We start from the raw sequence: 20557 nt of genomic DNA, 5'->3' as shown, positions 1-20557 counted from the left end.
GAGCCTCTGGGCCTTCCCTGCAGGTGGGGCCTGAGTTGCTAAGCATCCAGAGGAGATGGACCCAGGGGCCCTGGGGAGCAGGCAGTGGCTGGGCTGTGTGTGGGAAGAAAAAGGACAGAGGAGCAGGAAGTGGGGAGTTAAGCGCTCAGCAACCAGGAGCTCCTGTTTCCTAGAATGAGACTGAGTGCTCAGGTACTTGAAATTCAGCCCCAAACACCTTGAAAACCCAGCCAAAGCCCCAAAGGTCCATGGGAAAGAGATAAAATAACAACAAAGAAGGCGTAGTTAAAAGCAGTGTGTTTTTCAGGATGGTGGGGGCAACGAAATACAGAAAGAGCAAGGGAAGGGGAGACAGAGTGAGGGAAACGAGGGAAGGGCTTGGAGGGGACAACTAGGGTGGACTGTAGTCAGGGGAAGGGAAGGCGGTCGGGTTTCTCTTCCAGCCTCGGGTTGTTTAGATACAACTGTGCAAATCCATTTTGCTCATGTAGTAATCGCCTCCTTCAACCAAAATCACCCAGGTGAAGCCTAGGGATAAAGCAGAGACCATGTACACCTTGCCCCGACCTCCTGGAGTTTACAGAGGGCTAGACAGAGGCCTGTCTACACAGCTGGCATTTTCCAAGGGCTTTGGGGAGCATCTGGCCAGTGCTGTCTGACCAACAGGGGCCAGGGCTGGGCTGACTATATATTTGGAGGATGGGCACTTCAGTCCAGGAAACACAACATTTCTAACAAGCTCTTTCTTACATACTTCTCAAATATAGGAAAAGCCCATCCATAAAAGCACATGAAGCAAGGTGCATGCTTGTAATCCCAGCAACTCGTGAGGCGGAGGCAGGAAGGATTGCCAAAATGAGGCCAGCCTGGGCAATGTAGGGAGACCCTGTCTGGAAAGTAAAAAAAAGTAAAAAGTATTGCACTGATAACAACAAAATTAAAAAATGAAAAGGGCTGGGGATGTGGTACAGTGACCCTGGTTTTATCCTCAGTACTGCCAAAAAATAAAATAAAATAAAATAAAATAAAATAAAATAAAAGATCCTGTGGAAAATAATGGTGCATGGAGTAGAGGTCTTATCATGAAGTAGCAGCAAACCAGAAAGAGCTGGGGCAGATCAAAAATTCTTTCCAAGAGGCAAGAACTTTCCAGGGAGGGGCTGCTTCAGCTGCAGGGTCTTTCCCACTATTTCAATCTTTGCTGCCTACGTACGTCAGATGTGACAAGAGGATTATGACAAACAGGAAGGCAAAGGTCCAATGGAAAGACATAGGCAAAGGCAGATTGTGAATCATTTAGCAGATTATAGACTCCCTGTCTGGTGCTCACACATGACACCAAAAGAATCAAGCCCTCGAGTGTGGGCCTGGGAGTGGCCCTCTGAAGCAGGACCCAACACAGCCCAAGACTAAGGTGGTTCCACCAACTCAGCACTGGGACCCGGCCTGTGTGTGCTTCAGTCTTCTCTGACTAAAGAACTGGGATAATTATAGTTCTTACTTTGGAAACTTGTGAGGAACAAATGGATTCATGCAGGGGAACAATGCTTGGCATGTAGCCGACTTGCAGGAACTGCAGGCTTACCACCAAAAGCCCAAAAAAGAGTCTGCATTTCTGGAATTCTCCAAATCTTTTATTGAATTTCAGTGTCCAAGTTCTCAACTTACAGCAGTCTCCGAATCCTGATGTACACTTGAGAGTTACTGCCAAGATTGGCAACTGCAGAGCCAAGAGCAGGAATTGAGAAGAGGTCCCCAAGGAAGTTCCCCTGTTTAGATGTTAAAATGGAAATTTTGGAAGTAAATAGCTCAGATTAAAAGCCTGGGATGAATTAAGCTGGTTTGACACTACAAACCTTGTTCAAAATCAAGAATAAATCAGAATATAGATTTTGCACAGCCTGCAACCTTGCTAATGTCCTACTCAGTATAACTATTGGCCTCCCCCAAACGTCGACCAGAGTACAATGACATTACTTCAACCAACCAAGAATAGAAAACATACATGTATATGCACATGTAAATATACATGGATATAGATAACATACATACACATACATGTGTATTTGTATATTTGTATTTGTATATATATATGGTTGGGGATATAGATTGCCTAGGATTCTAAAGGCCCTGGGTTCTGTCCCCTGTACCACACATACAAACAAAGTAAAATGAAAAAATTACATCTGTAATGAACATGTACAGACTTTTTTATCATAATTTCCTAGACAATACAGAATCACAACTGTTCACACAACTTTTACATTGTATAAAGTAACTCACAGATGATTTAAAGTCCACGGGAAGATGCATGTAGGTTCTATGCAAGTGCTGTGTCATTTTACATCAGGGACCTGAGCATCCACAGGATTGGGAATCCATGGGGGTCCTGGGGCCAGTCCCCTGAGAGTACCCAGGGATTCTCATTTTCATTTTTGCTCTGACTTTACTATTTACAGTGTGGGCTTCCCAAAGGGCACATCCGCCCTTCTCATTTGTTGAGTGAATATTGAATGTGGTGAAGTCCTCTGCCAGGAAGGCAGATGTAAGAAGAGGTGTGAAGCAAATATTTCCTCTATTTTCAGGTTAGCCAGTGTGGTCAGGATACTGATGAAAGTCGGGGATGTAGAATCTCCAAGTTGGCAGTGGGTAGGGAAGGGGCGGGGGAGAGTTCCTGTTACTGGTGTGTATTTTTCCACTTGCCAGTTACGTGCACATTGGTGAGTCACTTCACTGAAATCCTGGTGCTGTTTATTTATCAAATGAGAATAACCTACTTCAAAGATACTTCCTAAGGTTATTATGAGAATCAAATAAAAAATCTGTAAATAATGCAAAACTCGTTCTGCACACAAGTGTTAGACAAACACATAGAGTTTTGTCAGTCACCGACACCTGCATCTCTTAAACATGCATAGGAGATAAAATAAGCAAATCAGCCTAGAAATTGTGCCACAACTAAACAAAAGCAAAAGCAAATGACATTCTCATATTTCTTGCAAAGACTCATTCTACCAATGTCCAACTACAGGAGTCTAAACCACCACAGCTTTTTTTTTTTTTTTTTTTTTTTCCATTCCTAAACCTCTTTGTGGGTTTATTGCCACTGTTCTATTTCTGTTATGGAAACTGCAAACATTTCTTTACTTCCATGTATTCTCTTCCTCTCATTTTTCCTCCTGTGTTTGCTGGAGTGTTCAAAAGCAGATCCTAGACATCATGCCATTTCATTCACAAACACTTGCACGTTCTGCCAAACTTTTTTGCAAGAGAAGCCTGTGATCTCTGCTGCTTCAGCATCGGCTCCTAAACTTAGCTCTATCCTGCTGCAGATGGGAACCAGAGATTGTTTCTCAGTCCTCACCCCCAACTCTTCTGTAGCTCCTGGCATCGTGCTGAAACCATCAGGCATTGCATGACTGTCACAGTTAAGTGTGTAGGTGGTTGAACACCCAGAGCTTGAAGGAGCTCACAGACACTGAGGGGTGCAGATGGGACAGGCTGCCGGCAGAAGCAGACACGGTTGGAGGGGCAGACAGGGTTGTGGGTGCCAGACAACCTGACACAGCTGGCATTTGAGCAGGGCTTAGATGAATAAGCTGTGCTTGGTGGTTGGGGTAAGAACAGAATCAGGACAAGGTGCTCCCGGAATTGGGGAACAGCAAAAGCAGAAGCCCGACTACTGGAAAGCTCAGGGTGGTGTCTGGGGAATGTGAGTCACTTGTGTGATTAAGGTGCATGAGAGAACCTGCTGGTTAATGTGTCATATTTAAGAAAGCACACACAGTATTAGCAGTAAACACACATCTGAGTTCAAAGGAATCTCTAAAAGTAGTTTTAATAATTCACTTGTATGATTCTTGATCACTGACAAGGCTAATTCTAGCCAGAATCTCTTTGTGTCCACAGATAACTAACTGCCTTCTATTTAGTACAAGATGTCAGCCACTTTCCATGCACAAACTCTTGAATTTACAACCAAGCAAAGTTAGTATTATTCTTCCCATTTTATAGAAAACTGGGGACCAGAGAAGGGCCACAAGTCACCCTTCTCAGGCGGGTCAGTGGCCTGTGTGGCTCTTCCCACAGAGCTGCACAGCTGGTCTCTCCAACATTTATTTGGATCCCATGGGCACCAAAATACACTTGTGTTTCTGTGTCCCAGCATGAAGGAAAAAAGTAGAGTTCAGCTGATGCCACGAGCCCAGACGTCAGGCCTCGTGGGGTGTGATCACCTTTCCAAGGAACGAGGGTGCCTGTCGTGAAACCTCTGACGTCCACAGAGAAGCTGTATTCTGCCCGCCCGCCTCCTCACGCAGGCCTTCTCAGAGCCCCTCTCTTTTACATGAAGGTTCATCTCCATTTATCTGCCTTTGTTTTTCTCATCACATTATTATCACCGAAATTAAACAATTTCTTCTCTTTACGGTCAGTTATGTCCCCTCTTTAGGATGTAAGTTCAGAGACAGCAACAAGTCTGTCTTGGTAACTGGTAGATTTAAGCCCCTAGAAGTGTCCTGGGTAGATGATAAATTAATTAATATTTGCTGAGTAAAAAGAACAGATGAATCAAGTGTCTTGTGCCTAATATTTCATTTAAAAGTACAAGTTTCTACACTCTAGCTGAGAAGAGGGACAAGGATAAATTACTACTATTAAAAAAAAAGAAAGCAATTGTTTACAAGTGGGAAAACTAGGAATGAGGTAGTGAGGTCCCTGTCATGGGAATTATTCAAGCAGGACCTAGGTGACATATAGAAGTGCTCCCTATGCCAGGAAAATGGAGCTTACAATTCTAAGGCTCTGATTTGGGACCAATAGGATAAATGACTATAAAGGGTTTAGAGAACTAGATGAAACAAGGACACTGCCTACTTCAGAATGATTTACATGGAAACAAGAGGTGACAAGAAACCATTTTCCTTAAACACTAGTTGCCCACAGAGTGTTTTGCTGTGCTGAGCACCCACCACCCTGCACAGGTGCCCCTTGACCTCACCATAGGCTGGGACCCCAGGAGCAGGAGTTTAGTCCATGGTCATCAAGAAGTCAGACAAGGATACCAAACTCCAACCCTGAGGGCCTGGGCCATGGGGAACATCTACAGGCAAATCTACAAACCTGCTCTGGTGTGTCGCTTCCCTGGAGCGGAAGAGGCTCACAGCCATGTCACCACACCCTAACATCTAAGGCCTTCCCAGATTAGCTCTAGAGTTAAGCGGTGAAAGAAAGCTTTGGGATAAAATCCAGCAAAGTAAAGAAAAACTTTTATCAGCTGCTTCCACCCTCCCAAACTCAACATTGCAAATTGTTTCTCTCCATCAGAGTCTAAGCAATCCCTTCTCTTGGTGAGTCTTCGGAACCCCAAGGGCTTACCATTGGATTCACCCTTAAATGGAAAACTTTTGAAGAGACAAGGCGAGTGTTGATATTAGTTTGCTAACTAGCTGGTCTTCAAGGTATTATTTCTTGCTGAGGAAGCTAATATAGTCAAATGGAAAGTCAGCACTTCCCCCTCCGCCATGGAGTCTTTTCCTGGTGAGCCCTTCTCTGCCATCTGCCAGGATGGTGTTAGGTCTCTGAGTATGTCTTTTATTCTTGAATGTGACTGAAGTTTTAGTATTTCTTATTTAGGCACTTTATAGCTATTAGGCATTGTGCGTACCTGTAGAACTTTACTTCAAAAAAGATCTTGTGTTGTCATAGAAATTAATTGGTAGTGTAGTTAAATGGAATCGATTTACACCATAAAATAGTAAGAACTTTCTAATAAGAACCCCGAGGAGTTGAAATCGTTTTTTTAGTAGGCCAGGGAGAGAGACTTAACAGAAAAAAAACAAAAAAGAAAGTTCAATTTGTGAATTCTTAGTCTGTGACCAGGGCAGCAGTTTCCTGTGCTGGTGTCATCTATGAGGTTTCATCACCTAATGTGGACAAATGGAAGCTCATCTGAATTATGAAATTAGAGGTTGTGAAGAAGCGATAAAGAGGCTATCACTGTTCTGTATATATAATAGGTGCTATATACATCTTGTTTAAGTGACTACGTGGGAAAGAAGTCCATCAATCACTGAATGTTCAAGGGTACTTTTCAAGTGCTTAAGAAACTTGAGTTTAAACAGTGTACTTCAGCATACAGCTCAGCTACCCCACGCTTCCTTTTTTCGTATGTTAAGATGTCTATTGTTTAAAAAGTGACAAGTAAACTTCAATTCTGTTTAAGCCCTTTAAATTCCAATTTAGTTAAGTCTGAATTAATGGGGCATGATTATACCATTACATGGAAGCTGAAATTCAGGTGTGCTAACTTCAAACCGTTTTAACCATCCATTTATCTGACCAAAGTTTCCAACATTCCAGAAATCGTAAAGCTCTAGCCTACTTTAACATACAAAAAAAAAAAAAAAAAAAAATGAAAATCAAGTTCTGAAGTTATATCAATAGAATTAGAAGGCTTTAGGGTCTTCTACTGAGAAAAGAGCAACTGCTAGGATAAAGAGGGAAGACTGAAAACCTAGTCACATTGCATGTATCTTGAGAAACCTAAATCCTCTGAATCTGAGGTTTAGACAGTGTGTTAAGTGGTTGGTCCTAGCATGCAGTATTATTGGGAAATGGTGGACCCTTTAAGAGGTAGGGCCAAGTGGGAGGGTTTAGCTCATGGTGGTGGTAGTTGGTGTCCGCAAACGAGATGTTAGATTTGGTTCTTTTCCTGTCTTTCTCTTTTGCTTCCTGGCCAACATGAGGTGAGCAGCTTTGTTCTGCCTCATATTCCCTGCTGATATACTGCTTGGCCACAGGCCTAAAAAAACAATGTGGCCAAACTGACCATGGACTGAAACCTCTGAAACTGTGAGCCAAAAATAAACCTTTCCTTTTCTAAAGGTGATTATCTGAAGTATTTTATTACAGTTACAAAATGCTTACACACTTGTCTTCCAATATTTTTCATACGAAAACATGTCTCTAGGTTTATAATGTAAGTTGCATCTGCTCTAGAAAAATAGATGACAGTCATCTTTGCAGGACTGCCCTTGTCTCCCTGCTGGAAAATGAAAAATTACATTAGTGAGTCCCAAAGCTTGGATCTTGGCATTAATGGTAACAGTGACACTGCATCCCAAGTTTTTTTTTTTTTTTTCCTTTTTTATTTTTTTGGTTGTAGTTGGACACAATACCTTAATTTTATTTACTTTTTCTTATGTGGTGCTGAAGTTCAAACCCAGGGCCTCGCACCTGCTAGGCGAGCACTCTACCACTGAGCCACAACCCCAGCCCTGCATCCCAAGTTTTTATGAAATCTCTTCTTAGGTCTGGACTGCAATTGCCAAACTCCACATTGTCTGGATTAGAGTTCCCAGAGTCCCATTCTAGCCTGTTTTACATATATTCTTTGTGGGATGTTATTATTATGTCTGTCTTGATGTGTTTGTATCTGTTTTTCAATAGTTTGATTAGTTCAGAAACAAAATGTAGCCAAACCATGAATATATAACATGTAATAATGGTCAAGAGCACAAGAGAATAAAGAGAAGCTACAACCATGGCTAAGTCAGACAGTATAGCATTTGTAGTTCATACAGTCTGAGGCTCTCATACTACAGAGAAAGGGCAGAGTAACTGAGTGATCAAGGTGAGACTTTATGTTAAGTATGCACAAAGAAAAATTCAAGGGTAACTGATAAGAGAAACAAATCTATAATCTAGTAGAAGAAAGCTATGTTAAGTATGCACAAAGAAAAATTCAAGGGTAACTGATAAGAGAAACAAATCTATAATTCTGTAGAAGAAATCATAAAGCACAGAAAGGCAGAGTAAATTGAAAGCAAAAATTAAGATGAAAGGAAAAAGTACAATCATCAGAATAATGTAAGTGGACAATCTCTGGCAGATGAAGAAATTGTAAAAGTAGACAAAAACAATCTGCTTATCTGCTATTTATACCTCTGTCAATATAATAATGAGGAACATTGGTTTATCATATCATTACAAACTTGAAAAGAGAAGTCATGAGTTGGGAGAAGACAGTTGCATAACATACAGAATAAATAATTTTTATAAGCCAATAATAGAAACACAAACAGCCCATGAGAAAATGGTTGCTCATCAGAGGATGTCTGAATGTCTGGCAAACATGGAGAAGATACTTGACTTCACCAGTAACCAGGGAAATGTAAAATGAAACCAGTGAGATGTCACTGTACCCGCTCAGTTTGACAAAACAGATGTCATGTTGATGGTATGTACCCTTGATATGAGATCAATGGCATTTGTTCTCAGATATTTTCTTCCCAAATGCTTATATAGCAGTTTAACCATGACAAAATAAAACCAAAAACAAAACAGCAAGTTCTAATGACAGGCAAGTTACCATTTACCTGACCAACACTCTTCAACACTGTTGGGATGCTCCCAAGCAAAGAAAGTCTGAGAAAACAGCCCAGTCAAGAGGAGCCTAAGGAGATATGCCAACTAAATGTAATGTAGGGTCCTGGAATAGAAAAAGGACAGTAGGCCTAGAGTCTTCCCCTGGAATCTCTTCATAGGGGACTGAATCTGACATTTGCTATTGACATTTTTTTTTTGTGTGTGAATATGTATGTGTAGTGCTAAGGATGGAACGTTTTAGGTATGCCAAGCATGAACTCTACTGTCCTCAGTCCTTTGTCTAATTTAAAAAACAACTGCAGATGGGGTAATCAAGAAACTATCTGGCAAGTTTTTGTCTCCCTACTGTACAACTATGACCATAAAAACAGAGTTCAATAAAGCCTTTACAAGGGTAAAAAAAAAAATTTACCCAGAGATTGGTAAAGGTTTCCCAGAAGATGGTCACTTGGATCAAATCAGCCCCTGCGGACACAGGAGATGGGTGAGTGAGGGGGATGGTTTATACATTAAGCAAGAAAGGGTGTCTCATAAGACTGCAGGACCAGATTACCAAACCATTTTCACGGTATCTTGTAGACCATGTAGAACACTGATGGTTTTCAAATAGGACAAGGATATGACCAGAGATGAAATTTAGGAAAGGACTTCTGATAGGCTTAAGGGTTTGGATTCAAAGAGTGGAGGTCGTCAAATGCTTACACATTTCTATTTGGGAAGTAGATGCCATCGAATAACAGGATATTGAGCCAAAAGATCATGGGAGCTAGACTTAGGGCATTGGGAGAATACCCCACACTACAAGTTGGCAGATAAAGAAGGTGCTTAAAACTATGACAATAATTAAATAGCAAGTGACAGAGGCAGATTAAATGCAAATCCAGAGGCAAGCAGGCAAAGGGGAGTGGCATCCAACAGGCAGGGAAGACTCAAGTCAGGCCTTCAAATGTGGGAACCTGAACTTGCAGAGAAGGGAAGGTCTCACAGTTTGAGGAAACAGTATATGCATGTGTTGGGAGGCCAGGAACTGGGGGTCTGAGGAGCCTGCTGGAGTATCAGAGGGTCAATAGAACTGAGGAGCCATCTGGAATGCCAGACTAGAGATCAAACCACAGGGTACGCCAAGTTTAAAAGAAAAATGGGAGCCAATTTTATTTCTTTGTGCTTATGTGTGTTTGTGTGTGTGGTGCTTGGGATTGAACCCAGAGCCTCAAGCACATGTGGCACACACTCTACCAATGAGCCACACCTGATTTATCTGTTTTTTTTTTTTTCCATTAAAAACAAAAACAAAAACAAAAAACAAACAAACATTGCAGGGATGATCAAAGCTATCTAAAGAACAGAAACCATGATGCCAAGATTACCTGCCCTGGCAAATGCTGTGTCAAGGAAAGGGTGAGGGGACAGTGAGTTTGACTGAAATTTTATAAGTTTTGCCATTTAATGCAATGTAAAAATTCCTACTAAACCACATTAGAAAACGTAAAAAACTGATGGCATTAATTTAATAATATTCTATAATCCAATGTATTCAAGATATTATATATTATCTTTCAACATGTACCATTGCTCACATTTCAGGGTCTCATTGAACAATGAAGTAATCTAGAGCTCCTGCAGAGATGAAATTCACAAGTCAATACATATTCTATCACCTGTGTTCTACTTGCAGGAATGAGAGTAGGAAGGGACACTTGTGATCCTGAGGGCTCAGGCCTGGTGTTATTTTAAGAATGGAAGGGCCATGAACAAAAGTAAGAGTTCCTGATTGAGTTAATATTTGCTGTGCAAGAAAAGAGACAATACTGCTGTTATGGAAAGGATGACTTTTATTTCCATCCGAATGATTATCATACCATTATTTAAACATGTCCAAAAAAGTCCTGAAATAATTTAAACTGAAGGCACAGAACAAATCAAAATATTTAACTGTAAAAGATTAAATGAGAAAATGCAAATATTTCCACAGTAGCAATAAATTATGAACAAGTTTCCATCACCAAATATCATTCTGACCAAAAGCTCTAGTCTTTTCTCATGAAATCTATTGCTTAAGCTGATTCTGAGATTTCCATGATAAAAATAATATTGAAAAAAAAAATCTTCTACCTAAAGACTCATTAGACCACCAGGTTCAATATAAGTATTTTATATATAACAAAGTAGCAGTTATGATATTTGTTGATGGATGGCCTCTCCCCAAGAAATGACACATTCTTACAAACTGTTTAAAAAAAATAGCAAAGTTGGTTACAAAATTCTATTTGGGAAGCAGGAAAAAAACTTGTTCCGTGTCAATTAGAATATCAAAGCACTTCAATATCAAATTGCTTCAAAAGTCAATCATTGCATAACAGTAATATACTGCATGGGGCATTCCACTGTATCATGGTTACATGTTGACCATACAGTGCAGTTAAGGGGTTGAACAAATCAGTAGCAATTACTGTCACCAATTTTTATTTATTCTAAAGAGATATGTTTTTAAAAAATCATTATAAAACTAACTGGAATAATCAGTGACATGCTATACATACAATAAACTCCTCCAATGCAATAGCTAGGTTTGAAAATAAAGTGATCATGCTTCTTAATATACTGCGATATTTTGAAATACATTCTCTGATTATCAATACCATTTATTACAGAGGTCACTTATAAATTAGCTCAGATTCTGAACTAGGTTTCTAACTGAAACTTTTTTCAAGTATGCATAAGATTAATAAGGTAAAGATATCTTTCTTATTCACTTCCTTATGTACTCTCCAGAGAACAATCATGTTGAATAAAGCACAGTTTTCAAAAACATTTCCAAAATATGAAAGTTTAGTGACCAAGAGCAGACTGATAGACATTAACATCTAAAACCTACTATTTCATATTTTTTTTAATGAGCTTTTCAACCTCTTACTTGAAACAATAAGTTCTTAAGAAATAATGGGAAAACTAAAGAGTTTCTAAAACACTCAACAAAGAAAAGTTCCTATCTCAATAAAATAAAAAAGGTCTCCCTTCTCCTACTCAACTGTGATACATATATACGTATTTAATAGCAATATGGTCTTTATCATCTAATTTAACTGCATGAATCACAAAAACATTTCCAGACAAGATTGCTGATAAATATAATACAAACTCTAGAAATGATTTTTAGCAAAAACGGCTTCAAATTTTTCCTACATAGCAAAATGTTCCTTTGGAAATTAATCTTTAATGCTTTTGGACTGTTTTAGTAAATGCAGCTTTATATCTCCAGCACTAAGCTATAATTACCACCCAAATCTCTTTGTCTCTGGATAACAGACAACATTGTTTTATTCTCTACTACTCTAATAATGGTACATTATTTTTTAAAAAAAGTCTATCATAGTGTCAGACTTATATCTTCATCACTGACAAATACTGAGAGATTAAAGTAGAAATAAAACAAACCAGAAAAAGCACTTTATAAACTGTGACGTTTTGAAATGTTGATAACAATGAAAAATGAGCAACTGTTATCACACAAACTTAAAATGTACCCAGCCATTCATGGTTATGACAGAGGCAGTAAATGCTTTTGTCAGTGGCTGCACTGACACTGATCTTGGGGGATATAGAACTCATTTTATGATTTAGTTACTGAAAACAAAGATCCACCACTTTTATCCAACTGGCTAGGTCACAGTTTGTAACCATAGGTTACAATTTGACCACCAAGAGTCTGAATTCTGAAAATATAAACTCACCAGGGTTGGCAGAAGACTGTTTCCAAGCTAAAAGAAATATAACTAACTTCAGGAAACCTTTTAAACGAAAATGAAAGGATGATCTTTGTGGGTTTTGGCCCTGCATATACCAGCTGTGCCAGTAGCTCCTAACAAACAGAAACACATGAAACCCAGGGGGTTTCTTTCAAAAACCTAAAAATGAAGAGGCAAGACTGGAAACCAAAACTCTATACAAGGCTGCCAGGCCAACAAATAACAGTCAGAGTGACTTTGTTCCTCTGTTCTTTCAACATGGGAACCAGTGCAGAATGGCTCATGCCCACAGTTGAGAGGCCATTTACCGCCACTATCATGTCTCCGCATCTGGTTAAAGACAAATAGAAACAGAAACAATGTTATTATTTTAAGGACATGTAAAAGATCCCAACTGTTCAGTATGAAAATCTCAATTTTACTTATGGGTTTACTGTCAACAACAATGGTATATTATCTATTTTGAGAACCATCTGGAAAATTTTTAAAACATATACTTGCTGGCTTTCCCTGGCTAATCAAGAATATCCCTGTACGAACCCCTCTCATAACTAATAGGTGGAGTTGAAGAACAAGTAGAATAATTTTCACATACTAGCTTAGGCATACAACAAGGAGAATCAGTGTGTACTCTTTTTAAAATAAATAAATAAATAAAAACACCAAGTGATGCATTTGGAGAGTGTTGGACACTGTTATTATTACACTTTTTATTTTTTAATTTTTGTGGTGCTGGGGGCAAATCCAGGGCTATGCACATGCTAGGCAGGCACTTTACCACTGAGTTACGTCCCTAGCCCATTAGTTATTGTTTTGATTATTATTTCTCTATTTATTCTTAGAGCTCATATACCTGAGGGTTAAATTATTCGAATAAGACTCATACTTCCTCTTCTTTCAGCTACAATACTCATTGTCCTCTAAGTATAAAGTGGGTGACAAATCTGAGGACTTTTTTATCCTTGTAACAACTTTTATTATCATCCTTGATTTGTTTCACTTTTAGTTTACAACAACATGAATATGAATATGAATTTCATTTTTGGAAGTAGGTGGGATAAAAATCAATAAACTAAGTAACTTGAGGCCTGGCAGATAATTTAGTTGAAGAGAATGATTAATTCATTTGTTCATCCTAAAGTGATGACCTTTTTCGTCTTTATCAATAGAGACTGATCTGGAGCATATTTTTGATTAGCTTTTCACAATATTATTTAAGTGTCTCTTCTTTTTTGCAAACAGTATAAACTACCGATGTTCAGCATTTTGTCTAGTATGAATACATTTACTTTTTTGGGGGGGTGGGACTAGAGATTTAACCCAGGAGTGCTTTATCACTAAGCCACATTCCCAGCCCTTTTTATTTTTTGAGACAGGGTCTAAGTTGCTGAGGCCATTCTCCTGTTTCAGTCTTCTGAATTGCCAGGATTGCAGGTGTGTATCACTGCACACAGAAGAATATATTTACTTAAAAAAAAAAACAGGTTCTTCCATTGAAAACTAGGTACTAAGACTTTACAGTTGAGCACCTCTTCCTTCCTCTTGGTGATAATCTCTTGACATGACACTTTCCTTTCTTCTCCCAGTGCCTAAACTTTGAAATAGAAAAGCTGGCTGGGTGAGGTCTAGTGGCGGCTGTAAGCAGAAGTCTGAAGCCAGGGCTCTGGAGCCAGGCAATCCTGAGTTTGAATGCCAGTCAATCACTTTCACTATCTGGTTGTGGGTAAGTTTCTTAAGCCTTCCCTAGCTTCAGTTAGTTTGTCTGTAAAATATTCCAGGGGTGTTAAGATTAAATGATGCACCCACAGCCCTTAGCACTATGCCTGGCATATGGTAAACTACTGCACATTCATTCACCAAATATACACCGAGATCTTACTACATGCAAGACACTGCTATGGGAGCTGCTCAAGACATAACAATAAATGCAACAAAATTCCTCCCTCCCCAGGCATGGCAGCACATGCCTGTAATCCCAGAAGCTCAGGAGGCCGAGTTAGAAGGGTTGCAAGTTCAAAGCCAGCCTCAGCAACTTAGTGAGGCCTCGAGCCGCTTAGTGAAACCCTATCTCAAAGTAAAAAATAAAAAGGACTGTAGTTCAGTGGTTAAGTGCCCATGAGTTCAATCCTTGGTTTAGAAAAAAAATAAATAAATAAAAAAATCCTCCCTTATGGAGTTCCTATAAATATCTGCCTGATGTTTCAGGTAGAAAAATAAAATAGTCATCTAATGACAGGACTGAACTTAAGTAGTCTGTGTGGAAAAACTGCTCAGAGATTGTCATCATGTCACAATATATTCAATCAAATGACTCAGGTTCAGTTCTGGTCATTAGATTAATAAAATACAGCTTTTAAGTGATAAGTTAGTAAAAGTAGTACTCTGGCCTTGACAGGGTTGGCAAATGTTTTCTGGAAACATGGTAAAGATTATAGGTTTTGTGAATCACACAAGGTTTCAGTCATATGGTTTCTGTCACAACAACTCAAGTCTGTATGGAAGCGGCCATAGACGTTATCAATAAATAAGCATGGCTGTGTTGCAATAACTTTATTTACAAAAATGGAGAGCAGGCTGAACTGGGTACTAAACCCTGGGCTAGATCATGTCTAGCTTAACAAACACAAATTCCATCATTAAGGAGAACACCACTCACTTTAATCTTCCATCGTAATAAGCAGGAGTTCCCAAGACAATGGTTTTAATGAAGAAAGGCTGATTGGTATGGTTCTCCTCATATCCTCCTACAATACTAAAGCCCCAGCTTCCCAAGTAGCTTCTTCGTAAAACTATATCATGGCAGCTATGAAGGGCGCTGTGAACAAACACAAGAATAGAGAAAAAGTTAAAGTGGAATCTGTGATACATAGCCTGTTTATCGTTGCTAAAACTCCACAACATGGTATACACAACACTCTTGGTAAAAAAGAGAAAGTTACTTTATTTCCTTTTCATATTATTAGTGTTTTTGATGCTGGGTATTGAGCTCAGGGCCTTGTGCATGACAGGCAAGTGCTCTAGCAATGCACTATACCTCCGGCCCCAACTATATAACTTTGACCACCCATTTTTCAGCACAGAGGCAGTCCTAGGTAGACTCAAATCTTTCCAGCCTTTTTCAGTCTCCTCTTCCCAAGTGAAGCTGTATACATAAACACATGCACTCAGAGAAGCTTTAAATATACCTGATTACTGATGACACCTCAGAATATGTAAAAAAAGAAAAGATGATGTGCCTATATTTGCTCACTGTATTGCTAACAACACCCTTAATACTAATAATCACTTGAATTTATAATAATCACAAATTGGTATGAAAGACATCTAGTATTGTCACTCTCAACTCAAATAAAAGAAGAAAATGACCACTACTGAAGCTTTCCAAAAGCTTCAGGTACACAATTATCTTTTGCCTCCCAGAAGCCCCACCTCAGGTCCTATTAGTAGTTCATATGAGAAGTTATTTGTTGTTCTTTTTTTTCACTCAGAATGTTTTCATTTTAAGGGAAGACTCTAAAGTCAAAACAGTACATAGGCTGGGCATGGTGGTGCATACCTGTACTCCCAGTGGCTTGGAAGGCTGAGACAGAATAATTGCGAGTTCAAAGCCAACCTGAGCAACTGTGAGGTGCTAAGAAACTCAGTGAGACCATGTCTCTAAATGAAATACAAAATAGGGCTGGAGATGTGGCTCAGTGGTCAAGTCAAGTGCCCTGAGTCCAATCCTTGGCACCAAAAAAACAAAAAACCAAAAAAACGAAAAAACTCAAAACAGTACTTAGATTGGAAAATACTAACCTAAAAATATGTCTTTCCTTTTTATATCACTAACACTGAGATGCTATTGTTAAAATGTTACTGCCAGTTTGGAGAATGTTGTCCAGTGAGGGGAGGAAAAAATCTACTTAATATGTTCACAGTTCTATAGATGTGGAAATAAGCAATAAGTAAAAACTGAAAAAAAAAATTATTTTTTTTAAATTATAGAAAAATATCTTTTTGTAATAAAAAATATCTTTCATTATTAAGTGAAATCAGATCTATAGAAATATAGGGCAAGATTTCTTGTTTTTAATATAATAAATAAGATTTTTTAATATTGCTACTTCTGTAAAGTGATACATATGTCAAAACTTCTAATCTAGTTTCCAGTCTAGTTTCTTAGCTCACTGACAAGGACTTTTAAAGAGGATTCTGAGATGGAGAAAGATCCTATTCATTGGCCTGTTTTTCAGGAACAGTGAAGATTATTTTTATTATTCTGAATCTCCTTCAACAAACAAAAAAGTAGTTTTCTGGTATGCTTCCAGCAAAGAAGAGCGGAAGAGTCTCCCTTTTCAGGAAATGCAGAGCTGCAACTCTGTGTGGCATGAAATCTGCTCATACGGGCTACCTACACTCACAAAGGAAGATGCGTGGCTATTTAATATAAGTCCATGAACAACAGGGACCTCTGTAAATCCATGCAATGGTGGCCTTTTGTTCAAAGGGTTTTCCTTCAATACAGGTGGGCTCAGAAATAGATTTTTACTATATAGCCTATTTCTCATCCCAAATCTTTCTTACTCTGCTTGACACATAAGAAAATTCTGTTTACAAAGATGTGAACATGGTGAACCCCAAACTAGACTTGCATAACAGACAAGGACGATTAATGGAAGCACTAAGTCCAGTGCCTTTCCCAAGAATGTCACCAGTCTGCTTGCTCCATCAGCAGGGGGCACAGCAGCTCTCTAGCACTCATTGGCACTTGTGCAGCTTGGGCAGCTGGCTTCTCATCCACTGGTCCTGCCATTCTAGGTTTACATAAACAGGTTCAGGTATCAGTTTGAGAACTGAACAAGATAAATGAGTTCCCTCTGACAGCTGGAACCTCACAATTTATATAGTAGCTCTGTAGGAAGTTAACAGCAGCCATGATGTCTTTGTTTATCTTCCAATGGGGAAAAAAAATCAGTTTTGATGCACAGAATAAACATATATGATGTAATCATCTTTGATGCAAAGACAGATAAACAAAAAAATCCAAAAGCTTTCTTCACAAGATCTCTACAGGTCTGTGAGACATGAATTCTACTTTTAGGCCTTTAATTGTCTCCCCTGCTCCCCTCTTAACCAAGAGAACAAGCCAGTTAGGTTAGCAATAAATAAAATCCAATAATATTTGTGCTTTTTTCCCTGATGTTTTTTATGTGAAAATATTTTATAAACTACAAAGCACTAGGAGCTGGGCATGGTGGCATACACCTATAATCCCAGCATCTCAGGAGGCTGATGCAGGATAACTGAAAGTTCCGAGCCAGTGTCAGCAATTTAGTGAGGCCCTAAGCAACTTAGCAAGACCCTACCTCAAAATACAATAATAAAAAGGGCTGGGGATGTGGCTCAGTGATTAAGTGCCCCTGAGTTCAATCCCCATACCAAAACCAAAAACAAACAATAAAGCACTATATGACTACTAGTTATTATAACTTTATTGCACATGAATCAGATGGTCCAGAAACTGGTACAGTTATCTTGTTTATCTATTTTTTTTAAAGACAGTAATTTTTATATTTGGTTAAGAGTCAAAATGTTTCATCATAGCTCACTTTTAGACTTTTATATACAGTAAGAATTGAAACTGGGCTGGGATTGTGGCTCAGCGGTAGTGTGCTCGCCTAGCACGGGTGGGGCCCGGGTTCAATCCTCAGCACCACATAAAAATAAAGGCATTGTGTTGTATTCATCTACACCTAAAAAATAAGTATTTTTTTTTTAAAAAAGAATTGAAACTGATTTAGAAACTAAAGATAGTAACATACATTCTTGCCATCTTAATATCAAGAACAACCGTCCAGAGGAAGGAAGATGTCACTGGAGGTTCCACGTGCTTCTATGACCCTGACACAAACCAACTACGGAATGTTTTGGGTTGGTCATAGTCAGTTACGAAGCAATAGACTCTTTAAAAAGGTGGAAGAGCTAAAAATAAAATGATTTGGCTTTGAAATTTGTGTGTCTAACAAAACCCCCAAATCCTGCCTTTTTAGTGAAAGTTAAAAAGATAAAAAGGGACTTTTAAAAAGGCTCCTGTAATAGGGTATAGCCTCAAGCACCAGCTTGGTTTTTCATGTGAAAGATGCATGTGAAATCTAAGCACAGATCAGAGTGAGTGTTGGTAATGGCAGCTTTTCTAAGCAAGCAACGGGAACAGCCAAACTTATGGCCAGCATACATGAGATCCTTAATCAGGATGGGCAGAACTGCTTTCCTTGTTTTTATAAACAGGTAAATCTTTTTAGCTTAGCTCTTGTTATTGAATCTCTTTTAAAATGTAATAGGAAAAATTTTAAAAAATAATCTGATTTGATGTTGATACTTTTATCTAATTAAAGCCTTTGCTCCCAACAAGAGGTAAATTCACTATGTTAATTTTCACTGAAGAGGACTGCAAGTATTACTCCACAAAACAACAAAAAGCTATCAATACCTTGGAAGTCCAAGCCACATGACCCAGGATGGAGACCAACTGGCATCATACTCGTTCTCACTGAAAGTACTTGGCTGCTCTTCTGAGGTCTGAGTTGCCTCCTCAACAATCTGGACCTCCAGTGCTTTAAGGACAACAGCTGGAGAAGCAGCACTGGCTTTTAGCATAGCAACAGCCTCACTGTGACTCAGATTGGTCAAATCAATGCCATTGATATTCAGCAGCACATCACCTATTCAAATGAAGAAACCAAAATATATGTCCTCTGGTCACCAAATGATCATTTCAAAGGTTTCAATAACTCAGGTAAGGTAAAAAGGTCACTTCTTACTTCTTTATAATTTTTACAGCAGTGATAACAAGTCCAATTCATTGAAAACATTCCAAAATGGTTCAAAATTTTAAAATTTAAAGTAATAACGGGGCTGGGGTTGTGGCTCAGGGGTAGAGCGCTCGCCTAGTATGTCCGAAGTCCTGGATTCCATCCTCAGCACCACATATAAATAAAAGTACTGTGTGCAACTACAACTAAAAAATAAATATTTAAAAAAATTTAAATAATGTCATAATACAGAGAAAGAATACAGAGAAAGAAGTATGACTTATGGCACCTTGATATGATTGGAAATTCAAATCATTCACTTGAGTTTTGTCATCTACAGGCCCTGGGCATATTTATTTCTTTACTTTGAATTTCAGCTATTTTTACAGTTTTTTTTTTTTTTTCAGTTCAAAAACTATTTGACCTTTTACTTTTTTAGAAATAAATTTTAAATATATTCTAGTTAATACTTACATAGTTCTATACATAAAGACAACCCTGCATAGTTCACTCAGGGCAAAAAAACCTAAAACATGTACAGAGAAGACACCATTGGGCCAGTCAACAGAAACTTGTGATTTAAACATTTTCCCTTGCTTGAGAGAGAAAAGACATATTTGTTGCTCTCCCAAATAATAATGAAAAAGCATGATGGGGATTATAGAAAAGCTTAGGAAGAAAGGATTAGTTTTATAGGAAGCAGACATTTGTGCTAGAAAGTCTATAGAAAAATCCCCCTTTCCCAATTTATCATCTATTTTTCAGATTATTAAAGGCAAACTTTCTCATTGGAGAAAACTTGGAAAATACAAGGAACTAAAATTACCTCAATTTTAAAACTGGACAAATAACTTAAAAGGGGGTGATAAAAATGTTCTAAAAATTATTGTGGTAGTTGTTGTACGTGAACTATTATATCAAGGCAGCTTGATATAATAGTTCACATACTATTCAATTTGCTCATTAAAAATACATTGTTTTATGGTTTGTAGCATATTGTGCAACCACTACCACAATAATTTTTAGAACATTTTTATCACCCCCTGAGAAATCCCATGAGAAACCCCACCTATAAAACCTAAGCAACCACTAATCACCTTTCAGTCTCTCTAGGCTGTTTATTTTTTATTGTTTGAATAGTTTCTTATATATTCTAGATATATCATTTATACATACACACACACACACACATATATGATTTGCAAATATTTTCTCTCATTCTTTTTTTTTTTTTTAAACTTTCTAGGTGGTGGTCTTTGTAGCACAAAGGTTTTAATTCTGATGAAGTTTAGTTTCCCTAATTTTTTTCTTTTGTGACTTGACCTCTTAGTGTCTGTCTAAGAAACTAGTGCACAATCCAAGGTCATGAAGATTTACATTTGTGTTTGCTCCTAAGACTTTTAGCTCTGAATTTAGGTCTTGGATCCACTATAAGTTAATTTTTGCATATGGTATGAGGCAAGAGTCTAAAGGAAAACAAATTTTAGGCTCAATTTTCTTTCCATATGAACAACTAAGTCAATAAAGACTGTTGTTTTTATCAATAGTAATACTAAGTTACACCTTCCCATCTATGCAAATTACAGAGCATAGGGAAGGAACTTAAACTAGTGAGTTTGTCCCTAAAAT

General features: G+C 38.4%; 1 protein-coding gene across 1 annotated transcript in view; it reads right to left on the bottom strand.

The window, feature by feature from the left end:
• Positions 1–10202: 10202 nt before the first annotated feature.
• Positions 10203–20557, bottom strand: part of Lnx2 (ligand of numb-protein X 2) — a 70902-nt gene continuing 60547 nt past the window's right edge. The window contains exons 8-10 of the mRNA XM_076872273.1: positions 18607–18838; positions 14791–14949; positions 10203–12464 (exon numbers count right to left, since the gene is read on the bottom strand). Coding sequence (XP_076728388.1) covers positions 12329–12464; positions 14791–14949; positions 18607–18838 — 527 coding nt within the window. The 3' untranslated portion in view covers positions 10203–12328. The remainder of the gene's footprint in view (positions 12465–14790; positions 14950–18606; positions 18839–20557) is intronic.

This window comes from Callospermophilus lateralis, chromosome 12, assembly GCF_048772815.1.
Source record: "Callospermophilus lateralis isolate mCalLat2 chromosome 12, mCalLat2.hap1, whole genome shotgun sequence".
NCBI lineage: Eukaryota > Metazoa > Chordata > Mammalia > Rodentia > Sciuridae > Callospermophilus > Callospermophilus lateralis.
Note: the sequence above shows the minus strand (reverse complement) of the source record. Positions and strands in the feature narration are given on the sequence as shown.